The sequence below is a fragment of the Anolis sagrei genome, chromosome 7 (genome assembly GCF_037176765.1).
Source record: "Anolis sagrei isolate rAnoSag1 chromosome 7, rAnoSag1.mat, whole genome shotgun sequence".
NCBI classification, from domain to species: domain Eukaryota; kingdom Metazoa; phylum Chordata; class Lepidosauria; order Squamata; family Dactyloidae; genus Anolis; species Anolis sagrei.
This window is the reverse complement of record NC_090027.1, coordinates 36,464,537-36,489,413: the sequence shown is the minus strand read 5'-3', so window position 1 is coordinate 36,489,413 and position 24,877 is coordinate 36,464,537. Positions and strand designations below refer to the sequence as shown.

The 24,877-nt window shown below is 45.0% G+C and overlaps 1 protein-coding gene across 1 annotated transcript in view; it reads left to right on the top strand.

Annotated features, from left to right (window-relative positions):
* The window catches only part of LOC132782273 (tubulin-specific chaperone cofactor E-like protein), a 154,653-nt gene that overhangs the window by 93,698 nt on the left and 36,078 nt on the right, over positions 1-24,877 (top strand). Inside the window, exons 14-19 of the mRNA XM_060786936.2 lie at positions 3,796-4,208; positions 5,648-6,221; positions 8,155-8,747; positions 16,517-17,090; positions 19,704-20,314; positions 21,310-21,871. Of these exons, the coding sequence (XP_060642919.2) occupies positions 3,796-4,208; positions 5,648-6,221; positions 8,155-8,747; positions 16,517-17,090; positions 19,704-20,314; positions 21,310-21,871 (3,327 nt within the window). The remainder of the gene's footprint in view (positions 1-3,795; positions 4,209-5,647; positions 6,222-8,154; positions 8,748-16,516; positions 17,091-19,703; positions 20,315-21,309; positions 21,872-24,877) is intronic.

Below are 24,877 nucleotides of genomic sequence, written 5' to 3'. Positions count from 1 at the left end.
GCTTGAAGGCATACAACACCAAATATTTATTATATGGCATTACTCTCAGATCTGTGAGACTTTAGTTACTTAGGTGATCCCTCACTGTCCGAGTATGATGGACTTCCAAGTGTAACATCTTGGTTGTGGATATGTAGGTGACTGTAGAGCGTATTCTAGATCCACACGTTCTTTCAGTGAGGACATCAGATTCCAGGTAGAAGGCGATCCTGGTCAGGGTTGGCTTGATGCACCTTCCTCTTGGCACGTTTCTCCCTTTCACCCTCCATTTGTGCCTCTTTGAATTCCACAGCACTGCTGGTCACAGCTGACCTCAGACAGAGCGCTCAAGGGTCAGGGCTTCCCGGTTCTTGGTGTCTATGCCACAGTTTTTAAGGTTGGCTTTAAGTCCATCTTTCAATCTCTTTTCCTGTCCACCAACCTTCCATTTTCCATTCTTGAGTTGGGAATATAGTATTATTATTATTATTATTATTATTATTATTATTATTATTAATAATAATAATTCCACAGCACTGCTGGTCACAGCTGACCTCCAGTTAGAGCGCTCAAGGGTCAGGACTTCCCAGTTCTTGGTATCTATGCCACAGTTTTTAAGGTTGGCTTTAAGCTCATCTTTCAATCTCTTTTCCTGACCACCAACCTTCCATTTTCCATTGTTGAGCTGGGAAAATAATAGTAGTAGTAGTAGTAGTAGTAGTAGTAGTAATAGTCCCCAATGGGGACTCAGGGCTAACATGAGGCCAAACCATTTAAAAATACAATACAACACAGTAAAACACAAAATACCAAAAAACAAAATACATCAGAAAATAAATTACAAAAGCAAAATGAAATAGTAAAGCAAATCCACACAATATAAACTCAAACAGGATGGGCAGGCCAAATGAACAAAATAAAATGATAAAACCCTGAGTGAAGTAGGAGTAGGAAATGTGTAGCGGAGGGAGCCCAGGGAAATAAAGCAATGGGGAAATCTGCTTTGTAGCCAATCCAGCGGAATCGATGGCGTAGGAGCATCGCTTCATGGAACAACTCTCAGATCTGTGAGACCAGCACAGTTTCATTTGTCTACATCCAACAATATATGTCATCTCAAGGCATTTTAAATTGTATATTGTTGACTGTTGTACCTTTGTTGTAAACTGCGTTGAGTCGCCTGTTAGGCTGAGAAACTGCGGTATACAAGTAAAGTAAGTAAATAAATAAATAATTTTCTAGATCCCCCAACAAAATATGGTTTGCTATGATCTGCAGTTTTGTGTATCCAACCAAAGTCCAGAAACATAGTCCCAGTGGACATGGGGTCATAGAGAACATTCAAACAATGGTTAGCTTTTCTATTTTCTTTAAAAATGAAGGTCTACAGCAGTGTTTCTCAACCTGGGGGTCGGAATCCCTGGGGAAGGGGTCATGAGAGGGATTAAGAGGGGTCACCAAAGACCATCAGAAAACATATATTTCTATTGGTCTTAGGAACCCCTTTGGCAGAGATGCTGAAGATCTCTCAGTCTGTCCTTTTCTTTTTGGTGAAATCTCCCACCCAAAAGCCCTTCTCCGTTGTGACTGGCCAGCCTCTCACCCAAGGGGAGGGCTGTTTCTGAGACTCTAAGTGGGGAAGGGAAGAGCTGGTGTGCTTGGCGCATGCCATTGTGGTGCGCATATGCAGGCAAGGAAGAGCATGTGAGGCTGGATGGAGGCTCGCACCAGGGGGTTCTATGTGGAAAGTTTGGCCCAATTCTATCATTGGTGGGGTTCAGAATACTCTTTGATTGCTGGTACATCCCAGCAACTACAACTCCCAAATGTCAAGGTCTGTTTTCCCCAAACTCCACCAGTGTTCACATTTGGACATATTGAGTATTCGTGCCCAGTTTGGTCCAGATCTATCATTGTTTGAGTCCACAGTGCTCTCTGGATGTAGGTGAACTACAACTCCATAACTCAAGGTTAATGCCCATCAAATAATAATAATAATAATAATAATAATAATAATAATAATACTTTATTTATACCCCACCACCATCTCATCAAGGGACTCGGAAGGACTTACATTAGGCCAAGCCCAACAACACATCAATAAAACAAAAAGCAACAATAAAAAATACAATTATTATAACTCACATATAAACAATAACACACAAGGATTTAAAAAACCTATGGCTGGGCCAAATGTAATAGTTTAAAAGTTAAAAAAATAAACGCTGGGCATGAACAGAGGTAGGATGTATCTGGTAGGAGGATTTTAAAAGAAACCCTTCCAGTATTTTCTGTTGGTAATGGGAGTTCTGTGAGCCAAGTTTGGTTCAATTCCATCATTGGTGGAGTTCAGAAAGATCTTCGATTGTAGGTGAACTATACACCCCAGTAACTACAACTCCCAAATGACAAAATCCTCCCACCCCAACCCCACCAGTATTCAAATTTGGGTGTATGGGGTATTGGTGCCAAATTTGGTCCAGTGAATGAAAATACATTTTGCATATCCGATATTTACATTACAATTCGAGGCCGTGACTGGATGGCTGCATGCCAGCAGGTTGAGGGTGAATCCAGCAAAGACGGAGATCCTATGGCTGGGTCGACCGGGCAGTGGGATATCCAGCTGCCTACCCTGGATGGCGAGGCACTACTCCCGTCATCGCTGGTAAAGAGTCTGGGAGTCCTTTTGGACCCTCTGCTGACGATGGAGGCCCAGGTCTCTGCCGTGAGCAGAACTGCCTTCTTTCACCTGCAGCAGGCTAGACGGCTGGCCCCCTCCCTGTCCAGGGACGACCTAGCTACGGTGATCCAGGCTACGGTCATCTCAAGACTGGACTACTGTAATGCCCTCTACATTGGCCTTCCTCTGTCGGTGATCCGGAAGCTCAAGTTGGTACAAAATGCAGCTGCTCGGCTTCTTGCGGGAATTCCGATGAGATGCCACATAACACCAATCTTACTGTAGCTGCACTGGTTACCAATTGAGCACTGGATCACTTTCAAAGTGATGGTACTCACCTTTAAGGCCTTGCATGGTCTGGGGCCGATGTATCTGAGGGACCGCCTCACCCCCTACCAACCCCAGAGATCCCTCCGTTCTGAGGACCAAGATCTATTGGAGGTCCCCAGTGTCAAGACCTTGCATCTAACAGCAACCAGACGCAGAGCCTTCACAGCAGTGGCACCATCACTCTGGAATACTCTGCCACCTGAAGTCCATGCCTTGCGGGACTTACCAGCTTTCCGCAGGGCATATAAGACATACCCGTTTCGACAGGCTTTTAATGTTTGATATTGCTGTTTTTAAATTGTTTTAAATTGCTTTTAAATTTTGTTAGATTTTAGCCATTCTTGTAAGCCGCTCCGAGCCCCAGGGGAGTGGCGGCATATAAGTTTAAATAATAAATAAATAAATAAAATTCACAACAGTAGCAAAATTACAGTTATGAAGTAGCAACGAAAATAATATTATAGTTGGGGGTCACCACAATATGAGGAGCTGTATTAAGGGGTCACAGCATTAGGAAGGTTGAGAAACACTGGTCTAAAGCTTTGGACCCATCGTTATAGAAATCCAATTGCCGCTATCATCCTATTTTTCAAGCGTGGGGCAGAAAACAAAACTTCAGCTCATCCATGCATACATTTGTTGGCATTTTTATTGTTACGACTGATACTTTCAAGTTCAAATCAAGTCCCCAAACTCAAAGGAAGCTGCTGATAAGGACTGTGCTGTAACAAGGTCTGCTGAGCTCTGAAAATTTATCACAGGGTGTCTGTTTTCTCTGTCTGCTTTTAAATTTTTATTTTTAGGCCAGTTTCTCCGACAAGGAGAGATATTCTGGGAAAATGCAAACTGCTCCACCAAATGCCGTTGCCTGGATTTCAACAATGAGATCTTCTGCCAAGAGGTTTCCTGCGGCCCTTACGAAATCTGCGAGCCAAAGGACAAGTTCCACCAGTGTGTCCCAGTGGAAAGCAGCACTTGCGTGGTGTTTGGAGACCCCCACTACCACACTTTCGACGGTTTCCTCTTCCACTTCCAGGGTTCCTGCTCCTACCTTCTGGCCAGGCAATGTTGGCCAGGGTCCAACCTGCCTTTCTTTAGTGTGGAAGCCAAGAACGAGAATCGAGGTGGTTCTTCGGTCTCCTGGCTGAAGGACATCTCTGTGGAGGTTTATTCACACAAGATCATCATCCCCAAAGGCAGCTTTGGAAAGATAATGGTGAGGTTCAGCCATTCACTTCATTATGGGGAAGGACCTCAGCTGTAGCACTTTTTGTTTCATGTCAAGAGTGACTTGAGAAACTCCAAGTTGCTTCTGGTGTGAGAATTGGCTGTCTGCAAGGACGTTGCCCAGGGGACGGCCAGATGTTTTGATGTTTTTTCATCCTTGTGGGAGGCTTCTCTCATGTTCCCCCAATGGGGAGCTGAAGCTGTCCCCTCAATGGGGAGCTCATCCGCATTCTTCCCAGATTCAATCCTCCGACCTAGCAATCTTCAGTACTGCCGGTGCAGCACTGCTTCCTGGGAATTGTTCACCCCATTGAGATGCTTTGTGTTCTAGATGTCTGTTTCTTTGTCCAGAGAGGGGGAAAAACATTGTTAAGAGGTAAGGGAAAGGCTTCATTAGGTTGCTGTAAGTTTTTCAGGCTATATGGCCATGTTCGAGAAGCATTCTCTCCTGATGTTTCACCTGCATCTATGGCAAGCATTCTCAGAAGTTGTGAGGTCCTCTTGGGATGCCTGTCACCTCACATCCTCTGAAAGTGCCTGTCATAGATGCAGGCGAAACATCAGGAGAGAATACTTCAGGAACATGGCCACTAACAACCTCTGAAGATGCCTGCCATAGATGCAGGTGAAACGTCAGGAGAGAATGCTTCTGGAACATGGCTACTCACTACCTCTGAGGATGCCTGCCATATATGCAGGTGAAACATCAGGAGAGCATGCTTCTGGAACATGGTCACTCACAACCTCTGAAGATGCCTGCCATAGATGCAGGTGAAACATCAGGAGAGTATGCTTCTGGAACATGGCCACTCACAACCTCTGAGGATGCCTACCATAGATGCAGGCAAAACATCAGGAGAGCATGCTTATGGAACATGGCCACTCACAACCTCTGAGGATGCCTGCCATAGATGTAGGTGAAATGTCAGGAGAGCATGCTTCTGGAACATGACCACTCACAACCTCTGAGGGTGTCTGCCATAGATGTAGGCAAAATGTCAGGAGAGAATCCTTCTGGAAAAGGGCCACTCACAACCTCTGAGGATGCCTGCCATAGATGCAGGTTAAACGTCAGGAGAAAATGCTTCTGGAACATAGCCATACGGGCCGGAAAACTTACAGCAATCCAGTTATTCCAGCCATGAAGGCCTTCAACAACACAAAGCCGTCATCATTTCTTCTTCCTCCTTTAACTGAACACAAGCATTTCTGTACATTGAACTTAGTTTACTGGAATTGAAGAAAGTAAGCACAGAAATGGAATGTGGGAGGAGAGAGAGATTGTAATAGTGGGGAAAATGGCCCAACAGTGCATGAGCTGTTTCTACCAAATTGGGCCAGTTCGGGTATGGGATCCTAGTCATAGCAAATAAACACCTTCTTTCATTTTGCTTGTTTTAAACACTAGCTTTTGTACCCATTCTCCAGATAGATGACTTGGTCATGTCTCTCCCTGTCGTCCTGGAATTGGGAGCCATCAAAATCTATCAGAGCGGATTGTCCACGGCCGTGGAAAGTGACTTTGGCCTCTTGGTGACCTATGATGGAGACCATTATGCGGCCATTTCAGTCCCAGGCTCCTATATCAACGCCACTTGTGGACTTTGTGGGAATTATAACAAGAACCCCGAGGACGACGCCTTGCGCTCAGATGGGAAAATGGCCACTTCTGTTTTGGACCTGGGAGAGAGCTGGCGCGTCTACCACCCCGAATGGAAGTGCTCGCCTGGTTGCTTGGACAACTGCAGTCTCTGTGACGGGGCCATGGAGTCTCTTTACTTTGGCCCCGACCACTGCGGCTTCATCAACAAAACCAGGGGGCCCCTATGGGAGTGTGGCGCCATCGTTGACCCCACGGCATTCGTCCACAGCTGTGTCTATGACCTCTGCAGCATCCGAGACAATGGCACAGGAGGACTATGCCAAGCTATCCAAGCCTATGCCTTGGTTTGTCAGGCCCTGGGGATTCCCATCGGAGAGTGGCGAGTACTGGCGGGATGCAGTAAGTGAAACAGATCGTGGGACATCACAAATGGGATACAGACCTTGCAGAAAGGAACAGTGCTGGGTTGCAGTAATGCTTCCACCTTCGCAACTCCTCAACAGATGGCAGTACTGGTATGCAGCAGGTACTGGCTTGTTCAGTAGACTCTCCTCTACAGTTCCATTTTGGCGGGAAGCCTTAGAATTCAATGGTTGTGTTGTTAAAGTGCAAAATATGGGACCCTGCGCAGACGGTCGGTCAATGCGACTTAAGCAACGTGCAGTCATTGAATTCTTGACAGCAGAAGGTGTCACCTCAACATTTTTAAACTTACTCGTCCAATGACACACAGTATTCATAACATAAACAGCTTGCATTCTCTGATGAATCTCCTTTGTGGTGACACCTTCTACTGTCAAGAATTCAATGACTGCACGTTGCTTAAGTCGCATTCACCGACCGTCTGTGCAAGGTTCCATACATTGCACTTTAACATCACAACCGCTCAATGCTAAGGCTTCCCACCGAAATGGAACTGTAGAGAAGAGTCTACTGAACAAGCCAGTACCTGCCGCATACCAGTACCTCCATCTCTTGAGGAGTTACGAAGGTGGAGACATTACTTTTCATTCAACCTTCGGATATATGTAGTGATATAGGTAGTGATTGGGAGTAGATAAATGTGGCACCTCCCATCACACCCCTAATCCTTGAAAGATGCACCGCTACCTAAATTCCAGGTTCACCTCTTAGATGGTCCATGCTCTGGTTGCATCTCATATAGATTACTGCAATGTGTTCCATGTGGGGTTGCCTTTGAAGACTGTTTGGAAGCTCTAACTGGTCCAGCGAGCAGCAGCCAGGTTGCTCGCTGGAGTGGCACTCAGAGAGCACACAGCTCTCTGTTGCGTCAGCTCCACTGGCTGCCAGTTTGTTACTGGGCACAATTCAAAGTGCTGGATTTAAACTATAAACCCCTAAATGGTTGTGGCCCAGGCTGCCTGTCCGAACCTATCACTCCCTACAGACCAGCACGGAGACTAAGATCATCTGGGGAGGCCCTGCTCTCAGTCCTGCCGCCCTCACAAATGCGGCTGGCAGGGATGAGAGACAGAGCCTTCTCAGTGGTGGCCCCTCGGCTGTGGAACTCCTTCCCTAGTGACATCAAAGCAGCCCCCTCCCTATTAGCCTTTAGGAAAAGAGTCAAAACCTGGCTCTGGGAGCAGGCTTTTGGAAATTAGGGCAATGCAGTATTCTGAATTGAAAACTTTGTGCAATTTGACCTCAGAATGGACTCGGATCATGGCGGTTTTTTAACTTCAAATCTGTTTTAACTCTAATATGTTGCAATTTTTGAATTTTTAGGTAATTGTGGTTGAGGCACGATGTATGTGCCACTATAAGCCACCTTGCTTCCCCCTGTATGGGGTAGAGAAGGGGCGGGGTATAAGTATGGCAAATAAACAAACAATACAAGGAAATTCCAAAGTCCTCTGTGTAGCAGTGCCTGGTGGCTTCCAAGGCAATTGACTAATTTAGGGGATGGGGCTTAGCACATGGGGGAGATCCTTTAACAGCAATGTATTTATTTTGCCTTTCCCAACCTCACCCCATAGCTATATCCCTAGGTGGAGGCTTAAAAGATCCTCTCTGAAAGGGTAATTCTACCTGTAGGGAAGCACCCTTAATCATAGAATAATAGAGTTGGAAGAGACCTACCCCTGCCATGCAGGAGAAGCACAATCAAAGTATTCCTGACAGATGGCCATCCATCTGTCAAATAAATTCCAAAGTATGGGAGGAGCCACCAAAAAGGCACTCTTCTGTTTTCCCACCAGATGTGCCTGTGAAGGTGGTGGGACTGAGAGAAGGCGTCCTGAGATGTTTTGGGATAATGGCAGAGCATGAGCAAGAATGAGTGTAATGAAATTCTCTTGTCCGCCCTTTCCAGCAACCGCTGTGCAGTGTCCGGAGTTCAGCCACTACTCCGTCTGCACTAGCAGCTGCCCAGCCTCCTGCTCAGACCTCACTGCTCCCCTGGCCTGTGCCTCACCCTGCACCGAAGGCTGCGAGTGCAATGAGGGTTATGTCCTCAGCATGGATCTCTGCGTCCCGATCCACCAGTGCGGCTGCGATGTGGACGGCCGATACCATGCCATCGGTGAATCATTTTGGGCCTCCGTAGACTGCGTGGTGCAATGCTGGTGTGAGGATGGAGGCGACATCGCCTGCTTCAATTCCACTTGTGAGGAAGGGGAGGTCTGCACCGTAGAGAATGGCTACCAAGGCTGTTACCCTAAGCGGGAGACATCATGCTTGGTCTCTCAGGATCACGTGCTGCAGACCTTCGATGGTGCCACCTTTGCCTATCCTCCAGACAGTTCTTACACGCTGATCAAGACCTGCCCAGACAGACCCAACTATCTGGAAGTAGACATCAGCAAGAAGAAACCAGAAGTCAGCCCAGACTGGCTTCGGACCTTGAGGATCCAAGTTGCCAACCAGGAGGTCAAGATAGGAGGCATAGACAACTCAGAAATCAAGGTAGGGACTCCAGTGGGAAGTTGTGATGAAGGGATATTTTGCACCACTTTGCAGAAGGGATCCTCAACTAGAGTATTGATTTTATTTATTATTTATTTACAGTATTTATATTCCGCCCTTCTCACTCCGCAGGGGACTCAGGGAGGATTACAATGCACATATACATGGCGAACATTCAATGCCATAGACATACAACATATATAGACAGACACAGAGGCTATTTTACATTCCAGCTTTCCGGCTTCGTGAGGGTATGTTCGATTCCAGCCACAGGGGGAGCTGTCACTTCACCATCCACTTGTGACACTGAATCCTTGATGGAGTACTTCCTCATTCTCATGCATGCTGCTGGAAGGTTTTATAATATTTATTTATTTATTTATTTATTTATTTATTGTGTCAGGGCAGCCAGTCAGTTATATTACATTTCTAACAGAACAAAGCAAACAAACAGAGAAAATACAAAATGTGTGAGTTTGGTAGTTGATTAAATGTCCTTTGACCAGTATCTGGCCACTTGGAGCGCCTCTGGTGTTGCTGCAAGGAGGTCCTCCATTGTGCATGTGGCAGGGCTCAGGTTGCATTGCAGCAGGTGGTCAGTGGTTTGCTCTTCTCCACACTCGCATGTCGTGGATTCCACTTTGTAGCCCCATTTCTTGAGGTTGGCTCTGCATCTCGTGGTGCCAGAGCGCAGTCTGTTCAGCACCTTCCAAGTCGCCCAGTCTTCTGTGTGCCCAGGAGGGAGTCTCTCATTTGATATCAGCCGTTGATTGAGGTTCTGGGTTTGAGCCTGCCACTTTTGGACTCTTGCTTGCTGAGGTGTTCCAGCGAGTGTTTCTGTAGAGCTTAGAAAACTATTTCTTGATTTAAGTCGTTGACGTGCTGGCTGATACCCAAACAAGGGATGAGCTGGAGATGTCTCTGCCTTGGTCCTTTCACTATTGGCTGCTACTTCCCAGCGGATGTCAGGTGGTGCAATACCGGCTAAACAGTGTAATTTCTCCAGTGGTGTAGGGCGCAGACACCCCGTGATAATGCGGCATGTCTCATTAAGAGCCGCATCTACTGTTTTAGCATGGTGAGATGTAATAATAAAAACTTCATTTATACCCCGCCACCATCTTCCCAACAGGGACTCGGGACTGCTAACATGAGGCCAAGCCCAAACAATTACAACAAATCAAAATAAAATACATGTAGCAAATAAAACATCAAATGAAATGTAAACAAAACAAATTAACACAAAATCAAATACAGGGAATGAAATAAGAAAATAAAAATGTGCACAGTGGGCTGGGCCAAGTTAAAAGGGGTAAAATAAAACATAAAAACCCTGGGTGAGATGGATGAATAGGATAGTGTGCCTGGTGAGGGATTTCGAATGGGAACCAGTATTAGGGTGAATGCCACTAAAGGATGAGATAAAGTGCATCAACAGACATATTGTGCTGAGCTGGTCATGATATGGGGATTATATTCATTCCTCAAAGGTACACCAAAACAGACAGGTTTTTAGGCTCTTCCGTAAATTAGTTAAATTAGCCTACCCACATAAAGTGGTACCTAAATTTCCTACTTGACAGATGCAACTGTCTTTTGGGCTGCATAGGTCAATAGCAAGCTAGACTATTAATGATTGGGAGCTTACTCCAATCCAGGCTGACTTCAAACTCATGATCTCTCAGTCAGTAGTGATTTAATGCAGCGGGCTACTAACTAGCTGGACCACAGGCCGGTCCAGTATGGGGTATATACCATTGGGTTGCTCTTTACTTTTGATTTAAAACCCTCCAAATAGAGACATCCTCTGTTCATGCCCAGCATTTATTTTTAAAGTTTTAACTATTACTTTTGGCCCAGCCATAGGTTTTTAAATTCTTGTGTTTATTGTCTATCTGTGAGTTATATTAATTGTATTGTTTACTTTGTTTATTGTTTGTTATTTTATTACTGCTTGTTGTTTTTGATGTGTTGTTGGGCTTGGCCTCATGTAAGCTGCTCCGAGTCCCTTGGGGAGATGGTAGTGGGGTATAAATAAAGTATTATTATTATTATTTCATATAATTATAGAATCATAGTAGTGGAAGAGACCTCATGGGCTCATCCAGTCCAACCCCCTGCCAAGAAGCAGGAAAATTACATTCAAAGCATCCCCAACAGATGGCCATCCTGCCTCTGTTTAAACGCCTCCAAAGAAGAAGCCTCCACCACACTCCAGGGCAGCGAGTTCCACTGCTGAACAGCTCTCACTGTTAGGAAGTTCTTCCTAATGTTCAGGTGGAATCTCTTTTCCTGTAGTTTGAAGCCATTGTTGCTTCCTGCCAATCTGTGATTGTTAATGGCAGGTTACTCACCACTGACCTAGCCCAGGTCCCCACCAAATAGTGCTCTGAAATAATAATAATAATAATAATAATAATAATAATAATTATTATTATTATTATTATTTTACATTCTTGCAAGTGTTGTCTGCTCTCCGAGAGTCTTTTAATTCCTCAGCACACGATGAAAGTAAGTTTCCGTTCTCTCTTTAATCCTGCTGAGACAAAGAATCGTGTGTGATAGGAAAGGCAAAGTGTCTCATTAGCTACCCACCCCTGTTGCTGACATTCTTGTCTGGATACACATTTCACCCTGCGATTTTCATGCTAATGAAAGACGATGGGGAAAGAGACGAGAGGAGGGATCAAACAACCTCCCTTTGATTCTGTGTTACTTGTGGTTAGAATAATGCTGTGTCTCTTAAAGACAGAGGGCCGGTTGCTTTAGAAAAGACACATCTAGATGGGTTGGTAGCGAAACATCTTTGAGGCCCACCTCCAGGGTTGCAGTTATAGGTTTTTGGGGACAATATGAAGGTCTTCTCCTCCTTTAAGAGTTCTGCAACCCCCCAAATAAATAGTTTTTTAGAGGAAATCAGGTCGGAGCTCTATTCAGAAGCCAAAATGATTGAATTGAGCTGTGTACTTTGGATTTATCATGAAAAAACATGACAAATTGAGGGAAGGGGGGTGATAATGCTCAACGAAGTGGAAGGCAGGAGGAAAAGAAAGTTGCATTACGGCTGGATTGACTCCATCAAGGAAGCCACGGTCCTGAGTTTGCACAATCTTAACAGGGCTGTTAATAGGAGGGTGCCTTGGAGGTTTGTCATTCCAAGGGTCACCATATGTTCAAGCTGACTTCACAGCAATTAACAGCAAAGAAAAATAAAACCATTCAACTGATCCAATTTTCCCCAGTGTTGACTCAGTATTCAGCAACCGATGCCCTGGCTCGACTCATGTTGGGACCAATCAATAGGATACGGGTCATTGTTTCCCACATTCTTAAGTTTTAATTCTCCAGCAGTTTCCAGTCAAATAAATGTTGTAAGTTTCGGAAATATTTTTACAATGTGCAAAGCCTCTTCAATCAGTTAGGCACGAAAGGTAGGTGGCTTTCTGTAGTTTGCAGATGGTAATTTTGTCAGCGCCGATTGTGTTTAAGTGCAGGCCAAGGTCTTTAGGCACTGCACCCAGTGTGCCAATCACCACTGGCACCTTGACTGGCTTGTGACAGAGTCTTTGTAGTTCAGTCTTGCAGTTCAAGCTTAGTCAGCATGGGGTCATGATCTGAGTGTTGGACTAGGAGACTAGAGTTCGAATACTTGCTTGGCCATAGAAACCTATTGGTTGTCTCTTGTCCTCAGAGGAAGGCAGAAGTACCCCCTCCCCCGCCCCAATCCAATCTTGCCAAGAAAAGCCCATGATAAGTTCACCTTATCATTTTGTCATTTTTTCAGCGCCCATTGTGTTTAAGTGCAGGCCAAGGTCTTTAGGCACTGTACCCAGTGTGCCGATCACCACTGGCACATTGACTGGCTTGTGCCAGAGTCTTTGTAGTTCAGTCTTGCAGTTCAAGCTTAGTCAGCATGGGGTCATGATCTGAGTGTTGGACTAGGAGACTAGGGTTCGAATACTTGCTTGGCCATGGAAACCCATTGGTTGTCTCTTGTCCTAAGAGGAAGGGAGAAGTAACCCCCACCCCCAACCAATCTTGCCAAGAAAAGCCCATGATAAGTTCACCTTAGGGTTGGTATAAATAATTATTCAAAGCCATACAACAGCAAACTTAACCTCTTAAGTGGCTCGTCCTTATAGGCAACATTGCCACCTTGTGGGTGGAAAGACTTTAACAATCTTGCTCTCTTAGCACAGTGGTTCCCAACCTTTTTTTGGACCAGGGACCACTTTGACCAGAGACCACTCTCCAACATTAGTACAAAAATGGTTATGAATCAATTTTTGGTCAACTTTGGATTCGGTTTGGTTATTTGGGGTGCTGCTTCAGAAAATTGCATTGGATAAACCACATCAGCTCTAGCTTCTGATGCAGAACATATGACATCCAGTAGTCGCCATCTGCTCACCCACAGAAAAGCATATTTAATAATTTAGAGCTGATGTGGTAGTAGTAATCTTTCATGGGTAGTCAGCCTCTCACCTCCCTTGCCTTGACACTATATGAGGGTTTCGTGAGATCAGAAAATCTCATTTTCGCATGGTTTCAAGGCAACAGTGTAGTAATGGTGAGGCTGTGGACCATATTTTCGTTCTTGAGGACCACTGGTGGTCCATGGACCACAGATTGGGAACCACTGCTTTAGTATTTTCAGTGCAAACAGACCATTGAACATTGCCTGCTCTTGCCTTACACATATTCCTTCTACTATTATGATTACAAATGTCATAAATTACTTTACTCACTTAGGTGATCCCTCGTTGTCCAAGTAGGATTGTCTTCCAAGATCAGTGTCCTGGCGGTGGGTCTGTAGGTGACTGTGGAACCCTATTCTTGATCTGCATCTTTTCCCGCAGTGAAGGCATTGGTATCCAGGTGGAAGGCAGTCCTGGTCGAGGTTGGCTTGACGTGCCTTCCTCTTGGCACACTTCTCTCTTTTGCCCTCCATTTGTGCCTCTTCAAATTCTACAGCACTGCTGGTCACAGCTGACTTCCAGCTGGAGTGCTCACAGGCCAGGGCTTCCCAGTTCTCAGTGTCTATGCCAGAGTTTTTAAGGTTGGCTTTGAGCCCACCTTATAATCTCTTTTCCTGCCCACCAACATTCCATTTTCCATTCTTGAGTTTGGAATAGAGCAACTGCTTTGGGAGACGGTGGTCGGGCATCTGGACAACGTGGCCGGTCCAGCGGAGTTGATGGCAGAGCACCATCGCTTCAATGCTTGTGGTCTTTGCTTCTTCCAGCACACTGACATTTGTCCACTTGTCTTCCCAAGCAGGATTTTTCGGAGGCAGCCATAAATGTATGGTGGTTCAATAGTTGACATTTCTGGAGACCAGGGTCCAAATCCCTCTTTGGCCACTGGAACCCACTGGGTGGCCTGATAAAGTCTCACTCTTTCATCCTCAGAGGAAAGAGTAAAAAGCCATGTGAAGAAAACTCTGTGATAGGTTAGTCTTAGCAGTGGTTCTCAACCTGGGGTCCCCAGATGTTTTTGGCCTACAACTCCCAGACATCCCAGTCAGTTTACCAGCTGTTAGGATTTCTGGGAGTTGAAGGCCAAAAACATCTGGGGACCCCAGGTTGAGAACCACTGGTCTTAGGGTCCTCTAATGGTCCTGATTTGGTAGACACAATCTCAATTTATTCTCTGCGATCACTTTTCTCAGCTGCTCCCAAAATGCCAATTTCTCTCTCCATCTTCCATATTCTCCCTTTGTCTTTAGCTCATTTCCATTGCTGCAAAGTGAAAAAATAGATAGTGTTCGGTTCATTCAGCAGAAGGAAGAAAAAAGGAAGGGTGCGTGGAATCTTCTCCTTCCCTGTAGGTTCAGGGAAAAGCAAACTGTGATTTCCTCTCATTGCTTTGTCTATCTATTCATTCATAATTTTTGCCATCGTGACCTCACTATGGTGCTTTTGTTTTCCTCTGTGAAATGTTGGAGAGTACAGGTTTCAATTCTCTCCAAGTATCTAGGAATCAATGTTCCCACCGCTCTGTGGTGACATTTTGGGATGACATTTTGTCTGGAGTACTGACTGTACATAAACTAATTGTCAGCTTTCATTACAGCCTCCTGCTGCTTACATCCCTTGGCTTCCCGCTAAATGCACACTTGTACTGGGAATCTTCCATAGATCAATGTGTCTCGCAGACATCTATCAAATATAGTGCCTCTGACCTGTCATATTTCTGTCATGTAGATCCCAAGGGCTTTTGAGTATCAGAAACACAGAGGTCCAAGGGAACTGACCCAGAACAATTGCAGGAGCAAATAGTTCCCCGAAGTTCAAGGCAGAGTTGGATAGATCAATGAAAAACATAGTCCGTGGTTTCTTGGAGATTTGGAGAGGTCTTACAGATCATTGTTTCAGTACATGAAACTTATATTTTGAGGATTAAATGGAGAAGGTTCTACCAAAGACTATGTTGTGTAACAGTGAGGAAAGTTACTTTGCAGAGCCAAGAAAGACCTTGAGAGTCAGCATGCTACACAAGCAATCTTGGTGTCAGTTCAAGGGAGAACAATGGTGTCCAAATCGGTATAGAGAGGGCACAATTTCTGACCACACAACTTTCTGGACACAGCAAAGGCTGCACTACAACACAAAGCAGTGCTTTTGCTTAAGTAGGTTGTATATCTATGGGAATTCTCTTGTGGGAGACCAAACAGGTTTGTTGTAGAATCCTGTATTCTCTTTAATATCTGTCTTGACCCAGAGAGCTTTTCAATTGGTCTTCAGCCAAAAAGAATTTTAGGCATCTACTGAGTACCACAAACATGTCTCCATTGTTCATCTCTGCTACATCTTTTGTAGGAAAATAAATCACTGATTTATTTATTTTATTTGTCGTGTCAGGGCAACCAGTCAATTATATTACATTTCTAACAGAACAAAGCAAACAAACAGACAAAATACAAAATTTGTGAGTTTGGTAGTTGATTAAATGTCCTTTGACCAGTAGCTGGCCACTTGGAGTGCTTCTGGTGTTGCTGCAAGAAGGTCCACCATTGTGCATGTGGCGGGGCTCAGGGTGCATTGCAGCAGGTGGTCAGTGGTTTGCTCTTCTCTACACTCGCATGTCAAGGATTCCACTTTGTAGCCCCATTTCTTAAGGTTGGCTCTGCATCTCGTGGTGCCAGAGCACAGTCAGCACCTTCCAAGTCACCCAGTCCTCTATGTGCCCAGGGGGGAGTCTCTCATTTGGTATCAGCCATTGGTTGAGGTTTTGGGTTTGAGCCTGCCACTTTTGGACTCTCGCTTGCTGGGGTGTTCCAGCGAGTGTCTCTGTAGATCTAGGAAACTATTTCTAGATTTAAGGTGTTGATGTGCTGGCTGATACCCAAACAAGGGATGAGCTGGAGATGTCACTGCCTTGGTCCTTTCATTATTGGCTGCTACTTCCTGGCGGATGTCAGGTGATGCAATACCGGCTAAGCAGTGTAATTTCTCTGGTGGTGTAGGGCACAGACACCCCGTGATAATGCGGCATGTCTCATTAAGAGCCACATCCACTGTTTTAGTGTGGTTAGTGTGGTGAGATGTGTTCCACACTGGGCATGCATACTCAGCAGCAGAGTAGCACAGCGCAAGGGCAGATGTCTTCACTGTATCTGGTTGTGATCCCCAGGTTGTGCCAGTCAGCTTTCGTATGATATTGTTTCTAGCACCCACTTTTTGCTTGAAAGTCATGGATTGCTTTGACTAATTCCATTAATGTTCCTCTGTACTCATCCCATAGTCTTTCCCCTTTTTCACTTATAGGTAAATGGATATGAAACAGAACTGCCATATTTCCACCCTTCAGGCCAACTGGAAATCTACCGAAGCAAAAATGGGACTGTTGTTGAATCAGAAGGACTCATACATATCCAGTACTTTGACTCCGGCTTGTTGGAGATACGCCTTTCCACCATGTACTTCAACTGCACCAGGGGTCTCTGTGGCTACTTCAATGGAAACAGCAGTGATGAATTCTGCTTCCCCAATGGGAAATGCACAGACAGCCTGGTGGTTTTCCTGGAAAGCTGGACCACCTTCAATGAGATTTGCAATGGAGAATGCGGTGACCTGCTCAAGGCCTGCAACAACGACTCAGAACTCCTGAAGTTTTACCGGAGCCGCTCCAAGTGCGGCGTCATCAACGACCCCACCAACAGCTCTTTCCTGGAGTGCCATTCAGTGGTGAACGTGTCCGCCTACTACCGGACCTGTCTCTTCCGCTTGTGCCAAAGTGGAGGCAACGAGTCAGAGCTTTGTGACTCAGTAGCCCGCTATGCAAGTGCCTGTAAGAATGCAGAGGTGGACATTGGCCAGTGGAGAAGCTTCAACTTCTGTCGTAAGTAACTGCTGGCATCCCTTGTCTTATTCTAGAAGGCCAAAATACTCCCAAGGCAGCACATCCCACCTGATATTAGAAGCTAAACAGGGTTATTTATTTATTTCATATCAAAAGCATTGCATAAATTAGTATAAAACAGGTAAAACTAGAAGGAGCGCAGGTGGCTAAATATCTTTTGACCAAAAACGGGCAACAGCAACAACATTGTCTGTAGCCTCCAACAATTCTTCTTCTGTACATGAGGCAGGGCATAGTGGAAAAGTGTACAGATGCAAAGTTTTCTGTTCTGCTCCACAGTCACACAAGGTGTGGGATTCTTTTAGATAGTGCCATTTTGCCAGGTTGTCTTTTGATCTTCCCACTCCACTTCTGAGTCTGTTCAGGGACTTCCAAGTTGCCCATTCTTGGTTTGTTCCTGGAGGAAGACCCTTGTGGGGGGGGGGGGGAATCCAGTTGGTATTTCCTGGTTTAGCTGCCCCGAGGGATATCCTTGCTGTTGCTGGGGGGACACCAAGAGGAGTGGTAGTTCTCATAAAGCTTTTCCTTGATTTGAGTCTGCTGGGAGGAGGCTGGTAGCCACGTAATGGGTGGCTTTCACAGTGTTCAACCTTATTTCTCTCACATTTAGCAGCAATTTCCCATCGCACATCAGGCAGGGCAATGCAAGCTAGCTTGTAGAGTTTACCAACAGGTGTAGGTTTAAGACATCCTGTGATTATTCTGCATGTTTCATTCAATGCTATGTTCACCTGCTTTGCATGGGCAGACCTATGCCAAATAAGGCAGGCATACTCAGCAGTTGAGTAAGACAAGGCTAGGGCTGATGTTCTTACTAATTTTGGGTCTGCACCCCATGTGCTGCCAGTAAGTTTCCACAGGTTCTTATTGCGTGCAGCTACTTTGTAATTGGTGTTCAAGCAGTGTTTCCTATGTGCTAGTATTCAATCTAAGGTGACACCGAGATATTTAGGATGGAAGCAGTGTTCAAGCTCTTGACCTTCCCAGGTGACTTTCAATGTCCTGAGCTAAACAGGGTCAGTCCTGGTTAGTACTTGAATAAGAGACCAGCTTATTCAAGTACTGTGTCATAGGCCTATTGTAGGAAGCAAAGCAGAGCATTGCATACTTCTCTGGCCTTAAGAGAGCTGTCCTTTAAACAAATCTGTACATTTTTACTGCTCATGGCTCCTTTTGTTTTAAAGATCCAGACCTAAATAATGTGGTTTCTTATATGCATGGAAACAATATTATTGGGAGCTCCTCAGATTAAGTGGTTTGAAGCACTAGGGAGTTTTGTGGAACAGCGATTGGCCAAGTGTGAATTAGGAGTTTCATATGTCACCCTTGGATAGCTTTGTGACCACAGGACTCCACAGGATTATTTTAAAAAGCCTTCAAATGCCTTTTGGGGCATAGAGGCACTTGTGGCATGTTTTGGAGCCTGTTGATGTTGTGTACTTTCAGGGTTTTCTAATTTACAGCAACTTTTCATGTGGTTTTCTCAGGCTGAGAGTGTGTGACTCACCCAAGGTCACCCAGTGGGTTTCATAGCCAAGCAGGGAATTGAACCCTGGTCTCCAGGGTTGTAGTCTAAGACTGAAATCACACTGGATCTACTAGGTTATTTTAAGTCCAAGAGAAGCTTCCTAGAGTATTGTATTTCACACATATCCATCGTTATGACAATCTTCCCTTCTCCACAACTGATCCTGCACATCATAATGATAGGCATTTGCCTAATTTGTATAGAATGTGTATCAAGACAGTGTTTTGGAAGCATTATCTTTATGCCTACAACATTGCCTCATTCCTTAGCAGCTGCAGTTTACTTCCAGATGCACTTTGCTAATTAAGTAATTTCATAGACGGCATTTTAAAGAGACATCAGGAGGTTTTTATGGTGCCACACTGTTCGATTGCAGTCAGGACCCTGGCTTAAGCTCTGACAACAGAGTCTCATTTGAAGGCTAGAGAAAGAGAGGGATGTTTGTGGAGAGGTGTGCGTATGTCCTGTTTTGTTTAGCTATGGTAATATTCTTGCTGCCAGAGATACGATTATCATAATCTAAAGAAAACATAAATGCTCCACATTGCATACAAAAGCACAGAAGGCTTAGCTATGTCAATGAAAGATGATGGTAGGGGGTATAATCAGAATTGTGCCCAGATCTTTATGCCATTTTGGAGTGCGGCTTAGTTGTGACGTGCCTTCAAGTCATTTCCGACTTGTGGCAACATTAAGGCAAACCTATCATGGGGGTTTCTTGGCAAGGTTTGTTTACTACTGCCATTTTCTGAGGCTCAGAGTGTGTCGTTTGCCCTAGGTCATCCAGTAGATTTCCATGGATGAGCAGGGATTTAAATCCTGCTCTCCCTGTATCCTAGTCCATTAAGATTTAATCTGCTATGGAATTTAGTCTCCAAGGTGCTGAACCATATTCTCATAATAGGATCAGCACCTTGGATAGCTCCATAAAAGCTTTGCCTATATCACAGAGCATAGCCATCCCATTGACATAGGAGCCATCTGTTTCCACTGAGGAACAGCCAATTTGGTTAGAAGAAAATAGTATTTTGCTGCTGATGTATATTTTCTTCCTTTCATTCCAGCTCTCACCTGCCCTGAGAACAGCCATTTTGAGGAGTGCATGACTTGCTCTGAGTTCTGTGAAAACCTGAGTACAGGACCAGTGTGTCTGGACAGTTGCACAGAGGGTTGCCAATGTGATGAAGGCTTTGCCTTCCGGGGCACCAGGTGCATTCCCAAAAGCGAATGCGGCTGCAGCTTTGAGGGGCATCAGCTTGCCACCAACCAGTCCTTCTGGATGGATATTGACTGCCAATATTTCTGCTACTGCAATGGATCCGACAATAGCGTCCGCTGCGAAAACCTCCCCTGCAAGGAGGATGAGTACTGTCTAGAGGAGAGTGGACTCTACTCCTGCCATCCACGAACTGATGCCTCATGCATTGTCTCTGGCTATAACCATTACTTGACCTTTGATGGCTTTGCATTCGATTTCCAGAGCAGCTGCCCTGTGGTTCTTTGCACCACAATCGGCAGGCAGAGGTCTGAGAGGCCGGACATGTTTCCAGAGTTCACGGTCACAGCCAAGAGTGAGGATCGGGACCCTTCCTTGGCCTTGTGGGTGAAGCAGGTGGAGGTGGAGGTCTTCAGTTACTACATCGTCATCCACCGAGCCTACAAACACACGGTGCTAGTAAGCAAAGCCAACATCAGGTGGTAAAGGCCTTAGAGCAGTACCAAAATTTGCCCCCTTTCCTTGTGCGCATGTGTGTGTTCCCCATTCAGGTGCACAAGGGGGGAAGGGAGTGAGATCCCAGCTGGTGGAAACAATGATGATGATGATGATGATGATAATTTTATTTCTTTCTCACCTCTTCTTACAGCTCGAGGTGGTTTACAACATTGGGTTGTTGTAGGGTTTTTTGGGCTATATGGCCATGTTCTAGAGGCATTCTCTCCTGATGTTTCACCTGCATCTATGGCAAACATTCTCAGAGGTTGTGAGGTCTGAGGATGCTTGCCATAGATGCAGGCAAAACATCAGGAGAGAATGCTTCTAGAACATGGCCATATAGCCCAAAAAAACCTACAACAACCCAGTGATTCCAGCCATGAAAGCCTTCGACAGTACATTGTTTACAACATTGCTAAAACACATAAACAAAACACATAATCATTTAAAAACACTTTGTAAAATACACATATTAAACACACATAGTTCCATAAAATAATATTGAAATACACAAAACAAAAATCAAACCTAGAGTGGAAGTTTGAAATTCATAATTCAAACTGTCTGGGTAGGCCTGCCGGAAGAGATCTTCGCTTGTGTCTTAAATTCCAACAGCGGCAGGTCGTTCCACAGTTGTGGGGTGGCTGATGAAAAGGTCCTCTGGGTGATGGTTGCCAAAATGATGCCAAAGGCTCAGAGGCAACAAGACCAAAATATTACCCATTACTTTACTCACTCCACAGTAGAGATACAATTCTTATTTTCTTACTGATGGAAGTACAGTCAGCTCTCTACATTTGGTGAGGTTAGGGGTACAGGGCCCCCACAAAAGTGAGGAATATGTCAAGTATGAAATGAGGAGCACCTCATTCTCCCAATTTGTATGATCACTAAGGAACTGAGTGCCTTTAACTGAGGTTCATCTCACTGAATAACCTCCTTGCATCTCTTTGCAGATCAACAACGAACGGCTTTACCTGCCCTTGAAGCTGGGTCAAGGGAAAGTGAACATATTTACCTTTGGCTTCCATATTGTTGTTGAGACTGACTTTGGGCTGAAGGTTGTATATGACTGGCGGACCTTCCTCTCGGTCACGGTTCCTCGGAGTTTCCAGAACAACACATTCGGCCTCTGTGGACGATACAACGGCATCCCTGAGGATGACCTTCAGACCTCTGGAGGCCTTTCTGTCTCCAGCATCAATGAGTTTGGCCACAGCTGGGCCAAGCGGGACCCCTTCTGCCAGGTGGGCTGTGGGGACAGGTGCCCGGCCTGTCGCAAGGTGGAAGGTTTCTGGAAGCCTCAGCAGCTGTGCAGTTTGATACCTAGCAAGAGTGGGGTCTTCTCCAGGTGCCACAGCAAGGTCAACCCCACCTTCTTCTACAAGAACTGCCTGTTTGACACCTGCATCGATGGTGGAGCTGTGCAGACCGCTTGCAGTTGGCTGCAGAATTACGCCAGTACTTGCCAGACCCAAGGAATCGCCGTAACTGGTTGGAGAAACTTCACATTGTGCTGTGAGCAGAGCCTTTACATTATCTTTATGCATGAAAGATGCCTATCTCCTCTTGTTCCACTTATTCTTAAATTGAGTTATTTCTCTTTCAAGGTTTTTATTCCCTTCTTTGTGGGAAAGGGCTACAATTTGTGGTACATGGGTTTAAAATTCACCCTCTGGCATCTCCTGTTTAAAAACTGAGTGGGTGACTATATGGTGGGCAACCTTTGTGGAAGATCTTGAAAAACATTGTTGAAGGCTTTCATGGCCGGAATCACTGGGTTGTTGTGTGTTTTCCAGGTTGTATGGCTATGTTCCAGAAGCATTCTCACCTGATGTTTTGCCTACATCTATGGCAGGCATACTTAGAGGTTGTGACCTCAAAACCTCTGAGGATGCCTGCCACAGAGGCAGGTGAAACGTCAGGAGAAAATGCGTCTGGAAAATGGCCATACAGCCCGGAAGATAATAATAATAAACTTTATTTATACCCCGCCACCATCTCCCCCAACGGGGACTGAGGGGGGCTTACATGAGGCCAAGCCTAAACAACAAATTACAATAAAATAGGATACAGTGAAATAAAAAACTGAAATGCAAACAACATCACAGTAAAATACAAAACATATAAAGATAATAAGCAAAAGACACAAAATATAAGAAAGCAATAAACAAACATGACAGTGAGTGGGCCACATGTACGATAAAATGATTTAAAAACTCAGGGTGAGATAAAAGGAGCAGAATATTTGCAAGGGAGAACTCATAGAGAAATGGTAATATAAACACACCATCATACAAGGGGGGGGGGGGTACTCCTAGGACAAAAAAAAAAACATTGAGGGGAACAATAGCTTAAGATTGTGTGGGTACTCTCCAAAAGCGCAGCGGCAGAGCCAGGTCTTGAGATTATTTTAAAAGATTTCTAAGGTAGGGGCTTTCCTAATCTCTCTGGGCAATGAGTTACAAGGTCGGAGGGCCACAGAGGAGAAGGCTCTCTCCCTTGTACCCACAAGGCGAGCCTGAGAAACTGGCAGGGATAAAAGGAGGGCCTCCCCCGAAGATCGAAGAGCTCAGGTTGGTTCATGGAGAGAGATACAGTCATGAAGCCCTAAACGGGTCCCAAACCGTTTAGGGCTTTATATTTAAGAACCTGTACCTTGAATTGGGACTAGAAAATGAACGGCAGCCAATGAAGCTCCTTAAACAGGGGGGTTGACCGCTCCCTGTAAGTCGTCCCAGTTATTAATCTGGTTGCCGAGCGTTGGACAAGTTGTGATTTCCACAACAACCCAGATCTTAAAAAGCACTTGCTTGGATAGAAAAATAAACCAGGATACCAGACAAAGTGACAGATCACAAGAAGGAGATCAATAATGGAAGCAATGATGGGAGGAGGACAGTAGGAGGTAGTCAGCTCCAGGCTTCTTATTTCATAAAAACCTGGTTGCAGAGGGCCTCAGAGCCAAGGTACTATGGAAAAAGTGGATTGGAAAATCACTTGCACAGACAGTTTTCCAAGTGGTCCTTCCAAAAGCAGCCATGTTCAAAGGATCCCTGTAATCAGGTGTTAATGAATGGGATGGGTTAGGCTCCTTCTTTGGAAGCTTTTAAACAGAGGCTGGATGGCCATCTGTCAGGGATGATTTGAATGCAATATTCCTGCTTCTTGGCAGAATGGGGTTGGACTGGATGGCCCATGAGGTCTCTTCCAACTCTTTGATTCTATGATTCTATATCCCTGTTTTCTTCTTACTGGCATCTTCTTCCTGTTACAAACAATGGGTCCTTCTTCTTTTCCCCATTCACTACTTCAGTTGCTGCTCTGTCATCTCATATTAAATTGACTAGCAGATCTCTAGGATCGTCGACAATGAAAATCAGGTTCTCTGTTTGTCCCCAAGAGCAACAGAGTGTAACCAAAGGACCTAACGTTAGCCAGGAGCACAATTTAGTTAAAAATTTCTTTAAACTGTTGGTGCTGGTGATCTTATCACAGGGTTTTCTGGAGTTCAATATTATGACTATTTCCATGGCTGAGTGAGGAATTGAACTCCATCTCCAGAGTCACAGTCCAACTTTCACATGACTACCTATATACTGATAATATTAAGAAGATATCTGACTTCCTTATACTGGAAGTTCTGTCTGGGTGCTTCAGTGCTTCGAAACCAGATTCCACTATACTGCTCATCCACACTATACATATTTTAGATCCTAGATTTCAGAGATGTAGTGAACCTTGCACTCCTGGCATAAATTCTTATTCTAAGTGCCCAAACTTTTGCTCACTCACAAGGCAGACGGGTCTTTGGAGTTTCCAGCTTACCCTACAGAGGATGTTGAATGGGTCACCAATCTCTGTTCCCACTTGACTGGCTAGCCCATGGCCTTTGCATTTTCTCCCCTTTTCTGGTCACTCTGTGGTCTTCTTTACAGCAGCAGATTTGTCATAATTAATAGCTTAGGGAGGCATTAGAATTGTATCTGGTCTCTGGGTCTGACCTTCATATTAGATTTCATCCACATCCTTTAATTAGCATCCTTCAAGTGGAGATAAAAGTATCCATTTTTTTTGCCTTCGTATCATGGGAGAAGACCCCGTCTAGTATCAAAGACTGAGGGTGGCTATGTAATGCTAACTTTTTGGGGGAAAGAGATGATGAGCAAAGTGTCAGGGATAGGGGAAAAGATTGAGAGTGTTGTTTCGTGCACCAAGGATTGCTAGAGACAGAGACAGAGAGAAAAAGAGGGAAGGAGAGACAAAGATTAGTGAACGGAAAGTATTGGATAACAATGACACAGATAAGAAGAGACAGCGGAAAAGAATAGCTCAACAAGGGCCTCAACATAAAAGAGACATGTACTAGAGTCACAGGAGATTATCTCTCATGTCACCGGTTTCATAAAGGAGCCAGTGCAGCAAGAGGATGAATTATGAGGTCTCTCCTCAAGCCTGACAGATATTTAAATGCTCCACATGAATTCTTGGACATGGCTTTGGCAGTCTTTGGGATTCATTGCT